General features: G+C 40.3%; 1 protein-coding gene across 1 annotated transcript in view; it reads left to right on the forward strand.

The window, feature by feature from the left end:
* Positions 1-258: 258 nt before the first annotated feature.
* The window catches only part of LOC132651262 (zinc finger protein 120-like), a gene marked incomplete at its 3' end in the record, with an annotated part of 177,018 nt that continues 161,534 nt past the window's right edge, over positions 259-15,742 (forward strand). The window contains exon 1 of the mRNA XM_060376500.1: positions 259-360. Within this exon, the coding sequence (XP_060232483.1) occupies positions 259-360 (102 nt within the window). The remainder of the gene's footprint in view (positions 361-15,742) is intronic.

A 15,742-nucleotide genomic window follows, 5' to 3' on the forward strand; every position in this document is an offset into this window, starting at 1 on the left:
TTGGTGGATGAGCTACTGTTTCTCTCCACTGTGGCACACTTGGGGGCACCTGAGCCCATGTACTAGCTGCCCGAGGTGGACATATAGTTGGTACAATCGCCGGCTGGGCTGCACCCAGCGCCTGCTCCCCTTAGAGAAAAGGTTCCCTTAATTTTGTGTATTTTTAAATTGCTGTTTTTTACTCTTGCGATATTGTTGTTGGTTTCATATTATTATTAGAAAGGTGTTGCTTACTTATCTTAAGTGATGTATTCGGAGATGGGGCCTCCCCATCAGCCCACAGTGGGCCCAAATTCCTGGGCTGTGGTCCGGGCTGAGACAAGGGGTATGAAGCCTATTTTTGTCAAGAGTGTCCCACGAGTTGGGCATGTGCATCCATCTATAGAAGATGTTGCCAGGTGTGTAGTTGGTTCCCAAGGGGTCTAATGGGATAGATTGAGCCCCAGAGAGAAAGCCCAGAAAGGCCAGCACTTGACAGCGGACTTTTGGGGCCACAGCTGGGCTGAGGGCTAGGCTCTGAAGACCAGGACCAGGAACAGTACCAGAACCCAGCTCTTTGGGCACTATACCTGAAGGGGAGAAACCCTATAATTTGAGATATAGAGTACATTTTTGGGGATAATTTAAATACATGATATTTCTACATAGTCATGCCTGATTTAGAATTCAATATTTGGAGCCTGGCATGGTAGCACACATCTGTAATCCCAGCACTCATGGAAGAAGAGACCTGAATTTGAGCCAGGTCTACAAAGTGAGTCTAGGACAGCCAAGGCTACACAAGAAAATTCTGTCTAAAAAACAAACAAATGAATGAATGAACGAACAAATACAAAAGAGAACTCACTTTGTTAACCAAGCTGACCACAGTCTCAGAAAGATTAGCTTACCATGGACTCCCAGGTCTAGGATGACAGGGATGCGCCTCTGAGCCAAGCTAAGATATTTTTAATGACCTATTCTTGAATCAAGGAATGAAAGGATAAAATAAGATGTACAAAGCTACCATTTTCTTTTAATGAACAGTAATAAGTCTTCAATATCTACATTTATTTACAATTGCAAATCATTTCTGATATTGTCAATAGGTGAGTTTTCTCCTTTGCTTTAATTTCATACATTGAAAAATGTTTGAGTACGTATCTGCCAGTGAGAAGACAACTTATTGCTGTTTGCTATCTCTTTACTCTTTACATCCCATATATGAGTTTTCAACATGAAACCCAAAGAGTCTTTTGACCAGTGAAAAAACTGGCCCTTATTTAGGTTTAAAAATGATTTATGTATGTGCTGGTGTGTGAATTTGTATATACAAATGCCCAAGTTTAGAAATATTAGAAAAATCTATAGGCGTAATATGGGCTACCCAGAAATTGAGTTCAAATTATCAGGCTCAGAAACAACCAACTATTCCCACTGAGACAGTTCTCTGACATTCACTTATAGATATGAGACAGTGTCATGAGCAAGTCTTTACTCCTAAGAGTGAACAAACATATTCCAAAACACGAAAGGATTATATAATTTTAATTTGGAAATAGCATTTATTATTCAAATTATTTCATGTTCTTCCATCCTTATATAACAATAAGTTTATAATCTGGATAGAAGACAATATTTTACTGATGTAATATTTCATTTAAGGTTATTTGAGTATCAATGAAATCAGTGGAGAATGTCTGTGGTAAGCAAAACTGGCAACATGACTTTGAACATCATATAACAATGACCAAAATAAGCCCCACAAAGCTGTCACCAGGTCTTCACACATCTGTCATGGCCTAAGAACCCATAATAACATTACACACCACAACATCCTTTTTTGAAATAAATATAATTGCTGTTACATTATTTAGCACCTCTAGCTAATTCATTCAGAAGGCAGTACTTCAACATTAGGTGCCATATAGTAACTAATGGGAACATGAAGAAGAATGGAACTTCAAACTGTACATATATATATATATACAGTCATACATTCATACACACTATTAAGCATTTTAACATTAATGTTGGTAAAAATAGAACACATTGGGGAACATCTTTTACCCTTGGACGTGTATTCAGATGGCTGACACATGATAATCAAGATTTCAAATGTAGCTTTGCCTAATTACTGACATCCAAATCAGGCTTCAAAACAAACATCTTAAAGGAATTTGTGAAAATGAAAAACAAAATCACCACACTTTCTCAGAGACCCTTCATTGAAAAGCATGATCACACTCTACCTAATATTAATAAGCAATGGATCATATAGATAATGGGAATTCCATTCTATACTTTGCAGGAGAAAAATACCTATCACCAAGTAGAAATGCATTAGATCAACAACAGCCACAGAAAGAATATCAGAAAGACCTAATAAGCTTCCGTGATTGGATTTGATACGCATACAGCAAACTTCAATACCTACACCAATGTTTCAAAATATAGAACACAAACCACAATTGGTGACCTCCTCCATTACATTATAAGTGAACATGGTAAATAATTTACTTCCTCCAAAGCTATGATGAAAAACAGATCAAAAATGTTGCTTTTCGTGATTAGATTCTTAGGGTGTATAGATTTTAGTTTGTTTATCCTGTATTATAAGTCTAATAGGCACTTATGAGTGAGTATATACCCTGTGTGTCTTTATGCTCCTGGGATACCTCACTCAGGATGATCTTTTCTAGATCCCACCATTTGCCTGACAATTTCATGATTTTCTTATTTTTAAATGCTGAGTAGTATTCCCTTGTGTAAATGTACCACAATTTCTGTAATTATTCCTCAACTGTGGGGCATCTGGGTTGTTTCCAGCTTCTGGCTATTACAAATAAAGCAGCTACAAACATGATTGAGCAAATGTCCTTGTTGTATACTTGAGCATATTTTGGACATGTGCTGGATCTTGAGGTAGCACTATTCCTAATTTTCCGAGAAAGTGCCAGATTCCTTTCCAAAGTGGTTGTACAAGTTTACATTCCCACCAGCAGTGGAGGAGGGTTCTCCTTTCTGCATGTCCTCTCCAGCATGTGTTGTCACTTGAGTTTTTGATCTTATTCATTCTGATGGGTGTAATGTGAAATCTTGGGGTCATTTTGATTTTCATTTTCTTCTGATAACTAAGAAAGACTTTTGAGGGGACAGGAGTTCCACAAGGAAAGCAACAGATGAAAAACTACTTGGCACAGGGGTCTTTTCTGAGCCTGATACTCCAACTGATGAACATGCATGGAAATAACCTAGAACCCCTACAACCCCTGCCCAGATGTAGTCCATGGCAGCTCAGTCTCCAACTGAGATCTCTAGTAATGTGAACAGGAACTGTCTCTGACATGAACTCAGTGGCTGGCTCTTTGATCACCTCCCCCTCAGGGGGGTGCAGCCTTACCAGGCCACAGAGTAAGACAATTCAGCCAGTCCTGATGAGACCTGATAGGCTACGGTCAAATGAAAGTGGAGAAGGACCTCCCTCTCAGTGGACTTGGGGGTGGGAATGGGAGGAAGTTTGGAAGGATGGTTAAACAGAGGAAGAAGGATGGGGCTACCACATGGATACACAGTGAATAAACTGTAATTTATAAAATCATAAATAAATTTTTAAAAAGTGAAAAAAGGAAATTATCTTTCTTTTTTATTTTTATTTTATTTTATTTTATTTTTATCAGTTACATTTTATTAACTCTGTATCCCAGCCATGTCCCGATCCCTCATTCCCTCCCAGTCCCTCCCTCCCTCCCTCATCTCCACCGTGCCCCTTTCCAAGTCCACTGATAGGGGGGACCTCCTCCCCATTCATCTGATCCTGTTTTATCAGGTATCTTCAGGACTGGCTGCAAAGCCCTCCTCTGTGGCCTAACAGGACTGCTCCTCCCTTCGCGGGTGGGGAGACCAAAGAGCCAGTCATTGAGTTCCTGTTAGAAATAGTCCCTGTTCCCCTCACTTTGGGAAACCAATTGGTTACTGAGCTACCACAGGCTACATCTGAGTGGAAGTTCTAGGTTATATCCATACATGGTCCTTGGTTGAATGTCAGTCTCAGAAAAGACCCTGTGCCCAGATATATTTGGTCCTTGTGGAGCTCCTATCCTTTCCCCATCAGACTAACTCCCCTTCTTTCTTATGATTCCCTGTACTCTGCCAAAGGTTTGGTCATGAGTCTTTGCTTTGAAAACACTGCTAGTTAGAGTCTTTCAGATGCGCTCAGTAGACTCCTGTCATACATTCAATGCACATCCCATCTGTCTTTCTAAATGAGGATTGATCATCTTACCCCATGTCCGCTCAATTGATTATCTTTTTAGGTGTATAAATTTCATTATGTTTATCATATCTTATAGGTCTATATAAGTGAGTATATCCCATGTTTGTCTTTCTCCTTCTGGGATATTTCACTCAGAATGATCTTTTCTAGATCCCACCATTTGCCTGCAAATTTCATGATTTCTTCCTTTTTGATTGCTGAGTAGTATTCCATTGTATAAAAATACCACAATTTCTGTACCCATTCCACCGTTGATGGACATCTGGGTTGTTTCCAGGTTCTGGCTATTACAAATAGAGCTGCTATAAACATGGTTGAGCAAGTGTCCTTTTTGTGTACTTGAACAAACTTTGGGTACATACCTAGCAGTGGTATAGCTGGGTCTGGAGGAAGCACTATTCCTATTTGTCTTAGAAAGCGCCAGATAGCTTTCCAGAGTGGTTGTACCAGTTTACATTCCCACCAGCAGTGGAGGAGGGTTCCCCTTTCTCCACAACCTCTCCAGCATGTGTTATTGCTTGAGTTTTTCATCTTGGCCATTCTGATGGGTGTAAGGTGATATCTCAGGGTCGTTTTGATTTGCATTTCCCTGATAGCTAATGAGGATGAGCATTTCTTTAAGTGTTTTTTTTTTTTTTTTTTTTTTTTTTTTTTGCCATTCGATATTCCTCTGTCGAGAATTCTCTGTTTAGCTCTGTTCCCCATTTTTTAATTGGATTACTTGGATTGCTGCTTTTCAGCTTCTTTAGTTCTTTGTATATACTGGATATTAGTCCTCTGTCAGATAAAGGGTTAGGGAAGATTCTTTCCCAATCTGTAGGCAGTCGTTTTGTTTTGATGACGGTATCTTTTGCTTTACAGAAACTTTTCAGTTTCATGAGGTCCCATTTATTGATTGTTGCTCTTAGAGCCTGTGCTGTTGGTGTTCTGTTCAGGAAGTTGTCTCCTGTGCCAATGAGTTCTAGGCTGTTCTCCACTTTTTTTCCCAATTGATTTAGGGTATCTGGTTTTATGTTGAGGTCCTTGATCCACTTTGACTTTAGTTTTGTGCAGGGTGATAAATATGGATCTATTTTCATTTTTCTGCATGTAGACATCCAGTTGATCCAGCACCATTTGTTGAAGATGCTGTCTTTTTTCCATTGAATGGAATTGGCTTCTTTGTCGAATATCGAGTATTCATAGGTGTGTGGATTTATTTCTGGGTCTTCTATGCGGTTCCATTGATCCTCCTTTCTGTTTCTATGCCAATACCATGCAGTTTTTATTACTGTTGCCCTGTAGTACAGCTTGAGATCAGGAATGGAGATACCTCCAGATGATCTGTTGTCGTACAGGATCGTTTTGGAGATTCTGGGTTTTTTGTTTCTCCATATGAAGTTGAGAATCTTTTTTTCAAGGTCTGTAAAGAATTGAGTTGGTATTTTGATGGGAATTGCATTGAATCTGTAGATTGCTTTTGGCAGGATGGCCATTTTCACAATGTTAATCCTACCAATCCATGAGCACTGGAGTTCTTTCCATCTTCTGATATCTTCTTCGATTTCTTTCTTCAGAGACTTGAAGTTTTTCTCAAACAGGTCTTTCACTTGCTTGGTTAGAGTCACACCAAGGTACTTTATGTTATTAGTGGCTATTGTGAAGGGTGTTGTTTCCCTAATTTCTTTCTCAGCCTTTTTGTCTTTGGTATATAGGAGGGCTTCTGATTTATTTGAGTTGATTTTGTATCCTGCCACTTTGCTGAAGGTGTTTATCAGCTGAAGGAGTTCTCTCGTTGAATTTTTGGGGTCACTCATGTATACTATCATATCATCTGCAAATAGTGACACTTTGACCTCTTCCTTTCCGATTTGTATCCCCTTGATCTCCTTTAGTTGTCTTACTGCTCTGGCTAGGACTTCAAGTACTATGTTGAAGAGATATGGGGACAATGGACAGCCTTATCTTGTCCCTGATTTCAGTGGGATTGATTTAAGTTTCTCTCCATTGAGTTTGATGTTAGCTATAGGCTTGCCATATATTGCCTTTACTATGTTTAGGTATGTGCCTTGTATCCCTGATCTCTCCAAGACTTTAAACATGAATGGGTGTTGGACTTTGTCAAATGCTTTTTCGGCATCTAAGGAGATGATCATGTGGTTTTTCTCCTTCAGTTTGTTTATGTAGTGGATTACATTGATGGATTTCCGTATGTTGAACCACCCTTGCATGCCTGGGATGAAGCCTACTTGGTCATGGTGGATGATATCTTTGATGTGTTCTTGTATTCGGTTTGCAAGTATTTTATTGAGTATTTTTGCATCAATGTTCATAAGAGAGATAGACCTGAAGTTCTCTTTTTTTGTTGGGTCTTTGTGTGGTTTAGGTATTAAGGTGACTGTGGCTTCATAGAATGAGTTTGGTAGTGTTCCTTCTGTTTCTATTTTGTGGAATAGCTTGAGGAAAATTGGAGTTAGCACTTCTTTGAAGGTCTTGTAGAATTCTGCGCTGAGGCCATCTGGTCCAGGGCTTTTTTTGGAGGGGAGACTGTTAATGACTGCTTCAATTTCCTTGGGAGATATAGGGATATTCAGTCTTTCTACCTGATCTTGACTTAGTTTTGGTAGATGGAATCTTTCAAGAAATTATCCATTTCATTTAGATTTTCAAATTTTGTGGCATATAGGCTTTTGTAGTATGACCTAATAATTGTTTGGATTTCCTCAGTGTCTGTGATTATGTCCCCATTTTCATTTCTGATTTTGCTGATCTGGATAGTTTCTCTCTGCTTTTTAGTTAGTTTGGCTAAGGGTTTGTCTATCTTGTTGATTTTCTCAAAGAACCAGCTTTTTGTTTCATTGATTCTTTGGATAGTTTTATTTGTTTGTACTTGATTGATTTCAGCCCTGAATTTGATTTTTTCCAGCCATCTGCTACTCTTGGGTGTATCTACTTCTTTTTTTCCTAGGGTTTTCAGTTGGGCCATTAAGTTGTTTGTATGTGATGTTACGAATTTCTTCTTGCAGGCACTTAGCGCTATAAATTTTCCTCTGAGCACTGCTTTCAATGTGTCCCATGAATTTGGGTATGTTGTTCCTTCCTTTTCATTGAATTCTAGGAAGTCTTTAATTTCTTTCTTTATTTCTTCCTTAACCCAGCTGTCATTGAGTAGTAAGTTGTTCAGTTTCCATGTGCGTGTCGGCTTTTTGTTGTTTCTGTTGTTGTTGATGTCTAGCTTTAGTCCATGGTGGTCAGATAGTATACAGGGGATTATTTCAATCCTTTTGTATCTGTTGAGGCTTGCTTTGTGGCCCACTATATGGTCTATTTTGGAGAAGGTTCCATGTGGTGCTGAAAAGAAGGTGTACTCTTTTGAGTTTGGGTGAAATGATCTGTAGACGTCTTTTAGGTCCATTTGATTTAGGGATTCTGTGAATGCTTTTATTTCCCTATTTGGTGTCTGTCTAGTTGATCTGTCCCTTGGTGAGAGTGGAGTGTTGAAGTCTCCCACTATTAAGATATTAGGATCAATGTATGATTTAAGCTTTAATAATGTTTCATTTACGAATGTCGGTGCTCTTGTATTTGGGGCATAGATATTCAAGATTGTGATGTCCTCTTGGTGGATTTTTCCTTTGATGAGAATATAGTGGCCCTCCTTATCTTTTTTTATTAACTTGGGTTGAAAGTCTATTTTATTAGATATTAGGATGGCTACTCCAGCTTTTTTTCTGGAACCATTTGCTTGAAAAACAGTTTTCCAGCCCTTTACTCTGAGGTAGTGTTTGTCTTTGTTGCATATGTGTGTTTCTTGGATGCAACAGAATGTTGGATCCTGTTTCCTTAACCATTCTGTTAGCCTGTGTCTTTTTATTGGTGAGTTGAGCCCATTGATATTGATAGATAATAGTGACCAATGCATGTTAATTCCTTTTGTAATGGAGTCGGTGATCTAACCCTGTTTCATTGCTTGTTTTCTTTTCATTTTTGTTGGGACATTATCTGTATGCCCTGTTTTCTTGGGTGAATTTGTTTTCATTGAATTGGAGTTTTCCTTCTAGTATCTTCTGTAGGGATGGTTTGCTGTGTAGATATTGTGTAAATTTAGTTTTGTCATGGAATATTTTGTTTTCTCCATCTATGTTGATTGAAAGCTTTGCAGGGTATAGTAGTCTGGGCTGACATTTGTGATCTCTTAGAGTCTCCATGATACTTGCCCAGGCCCTTCTGGCTTTCATAGTTTCTGATGAGAAGTCCGGTGTGATTCTGATAGGTCTACCTTCATATGTTACTTGGCCTTTTTCCCTTGCTGCTTTTAATATCTTTTCTTTGTTCTGTAGATTTAGTGTTTTGACTATGATGTGACGTGATGTGATTCTTTTCTGGTCTAGTCTATTTGGAGTTCTGTAGGCCTCTTGTATATTTATGGACATCTCTTTCTTTAAGTTGGGAAAGTTTTCTTCTATGATTTTCTTGAAAATATTATCTGGACCTTGGAGTCTGGAGTCTTCTTTTTCATGAAATCCTATTATTCTTTGATTTTGTCTTTTCATAGCATCCTTGATTTCTTGGATATTTTGTAATTGGAACTTTTCTGATTTTACTTTTTCTTTGAGAGAAGTATCCATTTCTGCAAGTGTGTCTTCAGCTCCAGAGATTCTCTCTTCCATCTCTTGTATTCTGTTGGTGATGCTTACTTTTGTGGTTCCTGATCTTTTCTCCAAGTTCTCCAGCTCAAGGGTTTTCTCATTTTGTGTTTTCTTTATTGATTCTAATTCTGTTTTCATGCCTTGCACCATTTCTTTCATGTGTTTGAATTTGGATTCCTGTCTCTCTACAATGGCCTCTATTTCTTTTTTCCTTTCCTTCTTATATGCCACTAATTTTTCCTCTACTTGTGTATCTATTTGTTTGGCTATGTTTGCCTGTGTTTCTTTAAGGATATTGTCTATTTCTTCTTTCTTTGCCTCTAATTGACTGGCCATCTCTTTGAAACACTTGTTCATTTCCTCCTTATGAGCCTCAAATAATTGGGCAAGCATGGCTTTAAAATCATTTTCCTGTGCTTCTGCTGAATTGGAATATCCATCGATTTTGGGGTTTGCTGGTGAAATCATGATTTCCTGATTTATGTTGGAAGTGTTCTTTCGCCTACCCCTGGCCATTGGCTTATCTGAAACCTTTCCTGTTTGTTTTTGGATTCTGCAGATCAGACTGGTGCTGTCTCTCTCTGGCGTCTGGAGAGTTCTTCAGGAAGCTGCGAACTCTCAGCATGTGCTGAGGACTAGTTGTACCTGTGGGAGGAAAGTACGCAGGCGCAAATGGGGGAAACGCAGCGTGTGTGTGCGTGTGTGTGTGTGTGTGTGTGTGTGTGTGTGTGTGTAAGTGTGTGTGGACGTGTGTCTCGAGGGACAGAGTGATGGCTAATGTTGAACCCTTGAGTGTGTGGGAAGGGCTCTGCACTGTATATGTCGCAGGCGCTAGTGATGATCGCAGCACAATTTCTGGCATTAGCTGCCTTAACTTCTCAATTAGACCCACAGGGCAGGAACTTCAATGTCCCTAGTGCCCCTCTGTTTCCCAAGGTGGGTATGTAGGTGGGAGGGGGTTCGATGCCTGGCTTCTGTTTTAGAAAGACCTAGGATCTGGGGATCTGCAGATTCTCAAGGGTGCACTCATTTACAGGCCAGTCACTTGGCAGAGATCGGGGTATCTGGGCTCTCTGCTCTCTGGTTTGTCCCTGCTTCTTTGATGTGCTCCGCCAGTTCTGTGCTGCTGTCACTGCCAGGTTCTGAGATCTTGCTGCAGCTGGAGATTTCAGGGTGGTCATGTCAGTAGGGATTGGGGTAAGCAGGTTCTCTGTTCTCTGGTTTGGCCCTGGTTAGTCTTAAACTGGAGGGCTGTTGTGCCCCGCCAGTTCAGTGCTGCTCCGACGCCATGTCCCGCTGTAACTGGAGACTGGGTCGCTAGTCCGGTTGCTTTCTGGGAAGTCCTGGGGTCTCTTCACTGTGCTCTCCAAGCTTGGGAGGCCCAGCGCCTGGTGTGACCAGGTTGTATGATGTTTCTGCCTGGTTTTGGTGAGTATGTAGTGTATTCTCTGTCACTGTGGGATTGGGCGGGCCGTACGGTCAGTGATGGCGATCCTGCGGAGCTAGTATGGCATCTAGCAGATTCGCACCCTGGGAGGATGGTGCAGCCTCTGCGCAAATCTGGGACTCCGGGACACACGTACTGCTGGCTTTTGCCTGCTGCTAAAGTGCTTGGGGCTCCGTCTCAGCGGCTGTATACCCCAGGCAGTTAGGTCTGCGCTGAGAAAGATGAGTCCGCTGTGCCGCTGTGCCGAGGAGGAAGGAAGTCTGTGGAAAGGGAGTGCCGCAAGATCAAAGGATCATTTCTCCCCTTCCCCAAACAAGTCCTCGGGTGACTGGAGACCAAAGTTTTCACCTCCTGTGGTGTTCCCTGTTGTTCAGAAAGCCTCACCGTGGTTTTCCTGGGTTAGGGGTCCTTCCATTCACCAACTCAGAAGTTCAAGTATCCCACCACTCAGAAACTGTGTGTTCTAGTTGCCATCTTGGCTCCCCCCTCGCTTTTTTTTTAAACTAAGATTTATTTGTTTATTCTGTATACAGTGCCAGAAGATAGCACCAGATCTCATTATAGCTGATTGGTAGCCAAAATATGGTTGCTGGGAATTGAATTCAGGTCCTCTAGAAGAGTGGCTAGTGTTCTTAATCTCTGAACCATCTCTCCAGCCAGGTGTTTTTTTTTTATGTATATGAGTGCTCTACCTGTATATACACCTGCATGCCATAAGAGGGCATCATATTCCAGTACAGTTGGTTCTGAACCACCATGTGGTTGTTAGGAATTGAACTCGGGGCCTCTGAAAGAACAGCCAGTCCTTTTGGAGTTGACAACGGGACCTAGAGCCACTTGTACATGCTTAGCACATGATTTATCACTGAACTACACATCCCAGCCTTAAAACAATCTATTGTTGCTGTTGTCTTGTCATTATTTTTGAGATGATCTCAGTATATAGCCCAAGCTCACAATCCTTCCACCCCAGTCACCTGAAAGCAAGGATTACAGCAATGTACCATTACACACAACCATCAGTCTTTCTTTTGTAGATGTATTACTCCATCTGAAAGTCAAGGTTGGTACCTCCTAAGTAGGTTCCTGCTGCAAGGAATTTGAGGACATCCTCCTCCTTCATCTGCAGGATATCAAGTGCTCAGGACATTGTGTAAATTTCCCCTTGAAGTTACTATAGGAATCAAGAACAAAGCCATACGGACCCGTCTCTGGGCAGCACAGAAGTGTGTGTGTGTGTATGTGTGTGTTTTAAATTTCTGAAATCTTACTATTAATTTTGCAGGGCAGAAAGATCTTTAAGGTAAGTGTACATCAAATCATTTCTCTCCTGTTTTCAAACCCTTGTCTTAGTTACTTTTCTATCACTGTGCTAAGATATAATGGCCAAGGCAGCTTATAGAAGAAAGTTGGTTGGGTACCTAGAGTTTCAGAGGGTAAGGCCATGACCATCATGGCAGGGACCATAGTGGCAGACAGAATGGCAGGCAGAGCACCAGAGAGAACAGTGGCTGAGAGCATTCATCCTGATTTGCAAGTATGAGGCAAAGAGCAAACTGAGAATGGTATGGGATTTTAAAATCTTAAAGCCCACCCACAGTTACACACCTCTTCAACAAGATCACACTTCCTAATTTTTTCCAAAACAGTTCCACCCATGGGGGATCATATTTTCAAACATATCAGCCAAACAATTACACTCCTCAATAGCTTCCTATGTAGCCAGGAATTAAGTTAAAAAAATTTAAATGTCCAACATGATCACAGGCACTCAGATTCTTGTGCAGTTTTGTTGTTCTTGCTGCTGTTTTGTTTCTGAGACAGTTCCATATAGTTCAGGTTGACCTTCATTCCTGACCTTCCTGATGCTCCATTTACAGGCTTGTGTCACCACACCTACTTTATGATCTTTTTTATTTGTTTGTTTTTGTTTTGTTGTTGTTTTGTTTCGCTTTTCAAGAAAGGCTTTCCCTGTGAAGCTTTGCCTGGACTGGACTAGCTCTGTTGACCAGGATGGCCTCGAACTCAGTGAGATCCACTGTGAGCCACTACTCCCACTGACCATTTTTTGAGGGGGGTATTTTTATCTTTTGCATAGATGAGTAATAAGAGTATTTTACTTGTATATATATAAGTGTACCACATGGGTGCCTTATATCCCAGGAGGTCATATGACATCAAATTCCCTGAAACAGGAACTACAGAAGATTGTCAACCATTATTGACATGCTAGGAACTCTGCAAAAAAAAAATCAGAGAATGATTATTTTTTTGTTTTAAGATTTATTGTTTATTACGTATATGATGTTCTGTCTGTATGTATACTTGAACGCCAGAAGAGGGCACTAGATTTCTTTATAGATGGTTGTGAGCCACTATATGGTTGCTGGGAATTGAACTCATGACCCCTGTAAGAGCAGCTGAGCCATCTCTCCAAACCCACAGGAGGTATTTTTCATCACTGAGTCATCTCTTCAGCCCCTCTAGCTTCCTCCTTAATCATTTATTATTATTATTGTTATTATTATCATTCCTTTCCTCTTCCCTAGTATATTCCAAACAAATTCACCTTCTTTCATTTTCCCTACTGAACTAAAATGTTCTTTATCACTTCTGGGGTTTTATGTCCCTCTTGCTTTCCTTTAGATTTCATAGTGGAATGTATAGTGATGTATACATTTCTGTGCATGGTCTATGGGTTTGTTTATGGTGGATTACCCCACAAGACTGTAAGCTTATAGAGAAAGAATAGTGTTTGCATGAATAATTTTTGTATGTTCAGGAATTAGCACAGTATTGGGTACCTAATTCACAAACAGTAACTATGTGGGAAAGGACAAATAACTTTTTAACAAGTAAATGCCTTTAACAAAGTCTTCATAATCTGATAGTAATACAGAATTCCCACCTAGAGGATGGGAGCATGTAGCTTTCTATTTGTTAATGCCAGCTATTGTACCAACTGTAATAAACTTCTCCTGAAGTCTTTATCTTCTGTTACTGCTGTTGCCAGGACAGCCTCCTCTATGCCTGTTGCCTTCTCTGTATTGTCTTTCATTTATCCCATAACAAGTTACTTCCTTTCAACTTTAGTGAGATTTAGCATCTGGCTTTATGATATGCAAACACTATCTATATCTGTCTGTTTTGTACAAAAGCTGGGAATATAGCTCAGAGGTAGAACATTTCCTTCACATATATGAGGTAAAGAAAGAGGAGGAAGAGGAGGAGGAAAAAAAGGAACAGGAGAAGCAAAGCATTGCTTTGCTTTATGCAGATGCTCTGCCTTAAATACAGGGGTTAACAGTCTTCCTGTCTCTGCCTTCCAAATAAGATACAAATTACAGGTACAGCAACAGTGCTACTTATTTGGTGTTAGTTTTTATCCTGGTCCTTCTCCTGACATTCGCTGTATACATGTTTATACATGGTTTTATGTACATGTTCATTTTTCTGAGAAGAATCTATATTTTCATTATGTTTTATGAGAGGTCAGGTCCCCAGAAAATGTCCTGGGCTTTGCATCCTGCCATACTTATCACTAGGAGACCGTATCCACAAAGCTGATTGTGACCTCTCTGTACATCATTAGATGTTATGACTTCAGGATGCATCTTGAACCTTGTTTTCAAGAGCATGCTGTAAACAAGGCCTAAGCTTAACAGGCATTTTGTTCCTCATGAAAAGATTTCATCATAAAATGACCTGTGTGAAAAGATCATCTGAGATCATTGTACAATGCATTCAGTTACTTTCATTTTAGTCACTAACATTATAAGTACTGTTTATTGTTTTTCATTACTTTTCTAGAGACCCAAGTATGATGACCCTGGTGTAATGGACTGTGGACACACTATTAACTAGGAAAATAAAACAACACATTCAAAACAAGCAAAACCTCCAAATATTGATAAGAATTAGGTCTAGATTTAGTGCCCCAAAATAATTCAGTTGAAATGTAAGGAAGACATTGAAACACCATTATTCAGCAAGCTTTTTCATCATATATGTAAATATGATGAAAGGATGTACACATAAACACTACTTAATTCCTGGACACACAAAAGGTGAAAATTCATTAAGCAGGATTTTTTTCCTTTTTGTTTTCTTGCCAGGAAGATTTTGAACATGTTCCTTCCCTCCCCCTCCATTTCCCTACCCTCTCCTCCCCTTTACTTTCCTCCCATTCCTTTTCTTCATTGCTCAGTGTGCAAGCAAATGGATGCAATGCTGCAAAAGCATTGCCAAAAGGACCCCTGCAGCCTCACTTTTAGACCTTGAACTTAAAATACATTCTAGCTGTTTTTTTTTCTTGCACTAGTGATTAAGTAAATCAACTCATTTTCTAGGGGGAGGAGTAGATACCCAGACCTGGTGAATTCCTTGTCTATCCCTCTCCCTACCCTCCACTGCACTCTCCACTTAAGTCCTTTTGTACTTTGAAGAGCACATTGACAGAAGTTCCCTGAGGAGTTTAAGTTAGCATGTGTGACTCCATTTGTAAATAAGGCACCATCTTGACCAGGAGCTGAACTCAGGTACCAGGAAATATCACAGAATGTGCACCTGACAGAATACAAAGTTAGCTCTCCAAGCAACGGCCTCCAGGAAATATGACAGAATAAATGTTTAGTAAAAACATAGAGACAATCTCCCAGGGAATTGTGATTATGTAAACGGTCACCTCTCCCTTATGGCTTCTACCCAATTCTGTAACATCAAGGTGTGAACCCCCTGCTTTCTCTCATGGAAACATGTATCCCCCTGCTTGCTGTTATGGAAACCCACCTGCTTAGAGTCTTTCCCTTTAAAAACCCTGCTCACTCAGGGCTCAAGGTCCCAGTTCTCTACTGCTGTGTCAGTGAGACTTGGGCCCCGAGTTCAGTCACTCTTGTAATAAAGCTCTCTTGCTCTTGCATCAAGTCATCTCCTGGTGGTCTCTGAGGGTCTTGTGTTCCTGGTATTACATCCCCACCTAAGCAAACCACAATCATACATGTGCTTTCTAAGATTTTCTAACAAAATTCTTATAGTTGCCAGTCTGAGACATCACATAAAAAAGAATTGGCTGGGTTGGAGAGACAGCTCAGAGGTTAAAAAACAATGACTGCTCTTCCAAAGGTCTTGAGTTCAATTCCCAGCAACCACAGGGTGGGTCATGACCATCTATAATGAAATTAGGTGCCCTCTTCTGGCCTGCTATCACACATGCAGGCAGCACACTGTATAAAAAAATATTAAAAAAAGAAAAAGAATTGGCTTAGTTCTCAGGTGACAATTTCATAAGTGCAGTCAGGCTAATAAACCTTGTGCCAAGGTGCGCAGGTGGGTATACTTGGCACAGTGCCAGTACACTGGCACAGACCCAGATGCTCAGTGAAACCAAGCCTTCTCTTTTTGGGTTCAGTCCAC

This window comes from Meriones unguiculatus, assembly GCF_030254825.1.
Source record: "Meriones unguiculatus strain TT.TT164.6M chromosome 13 unlocalized genomic scaffold, Bangor_MerUng_6.1 Chr13_unordered_Scaffold_44, whole genome shotgun sequence".
NCBI classification, from domain to species: domain Eukaryota; kingdom Metazoa; phylum Chordata; class Mammalia; order Rodentia; family Muridae; genus Meriones; species Meriones unguiculatus.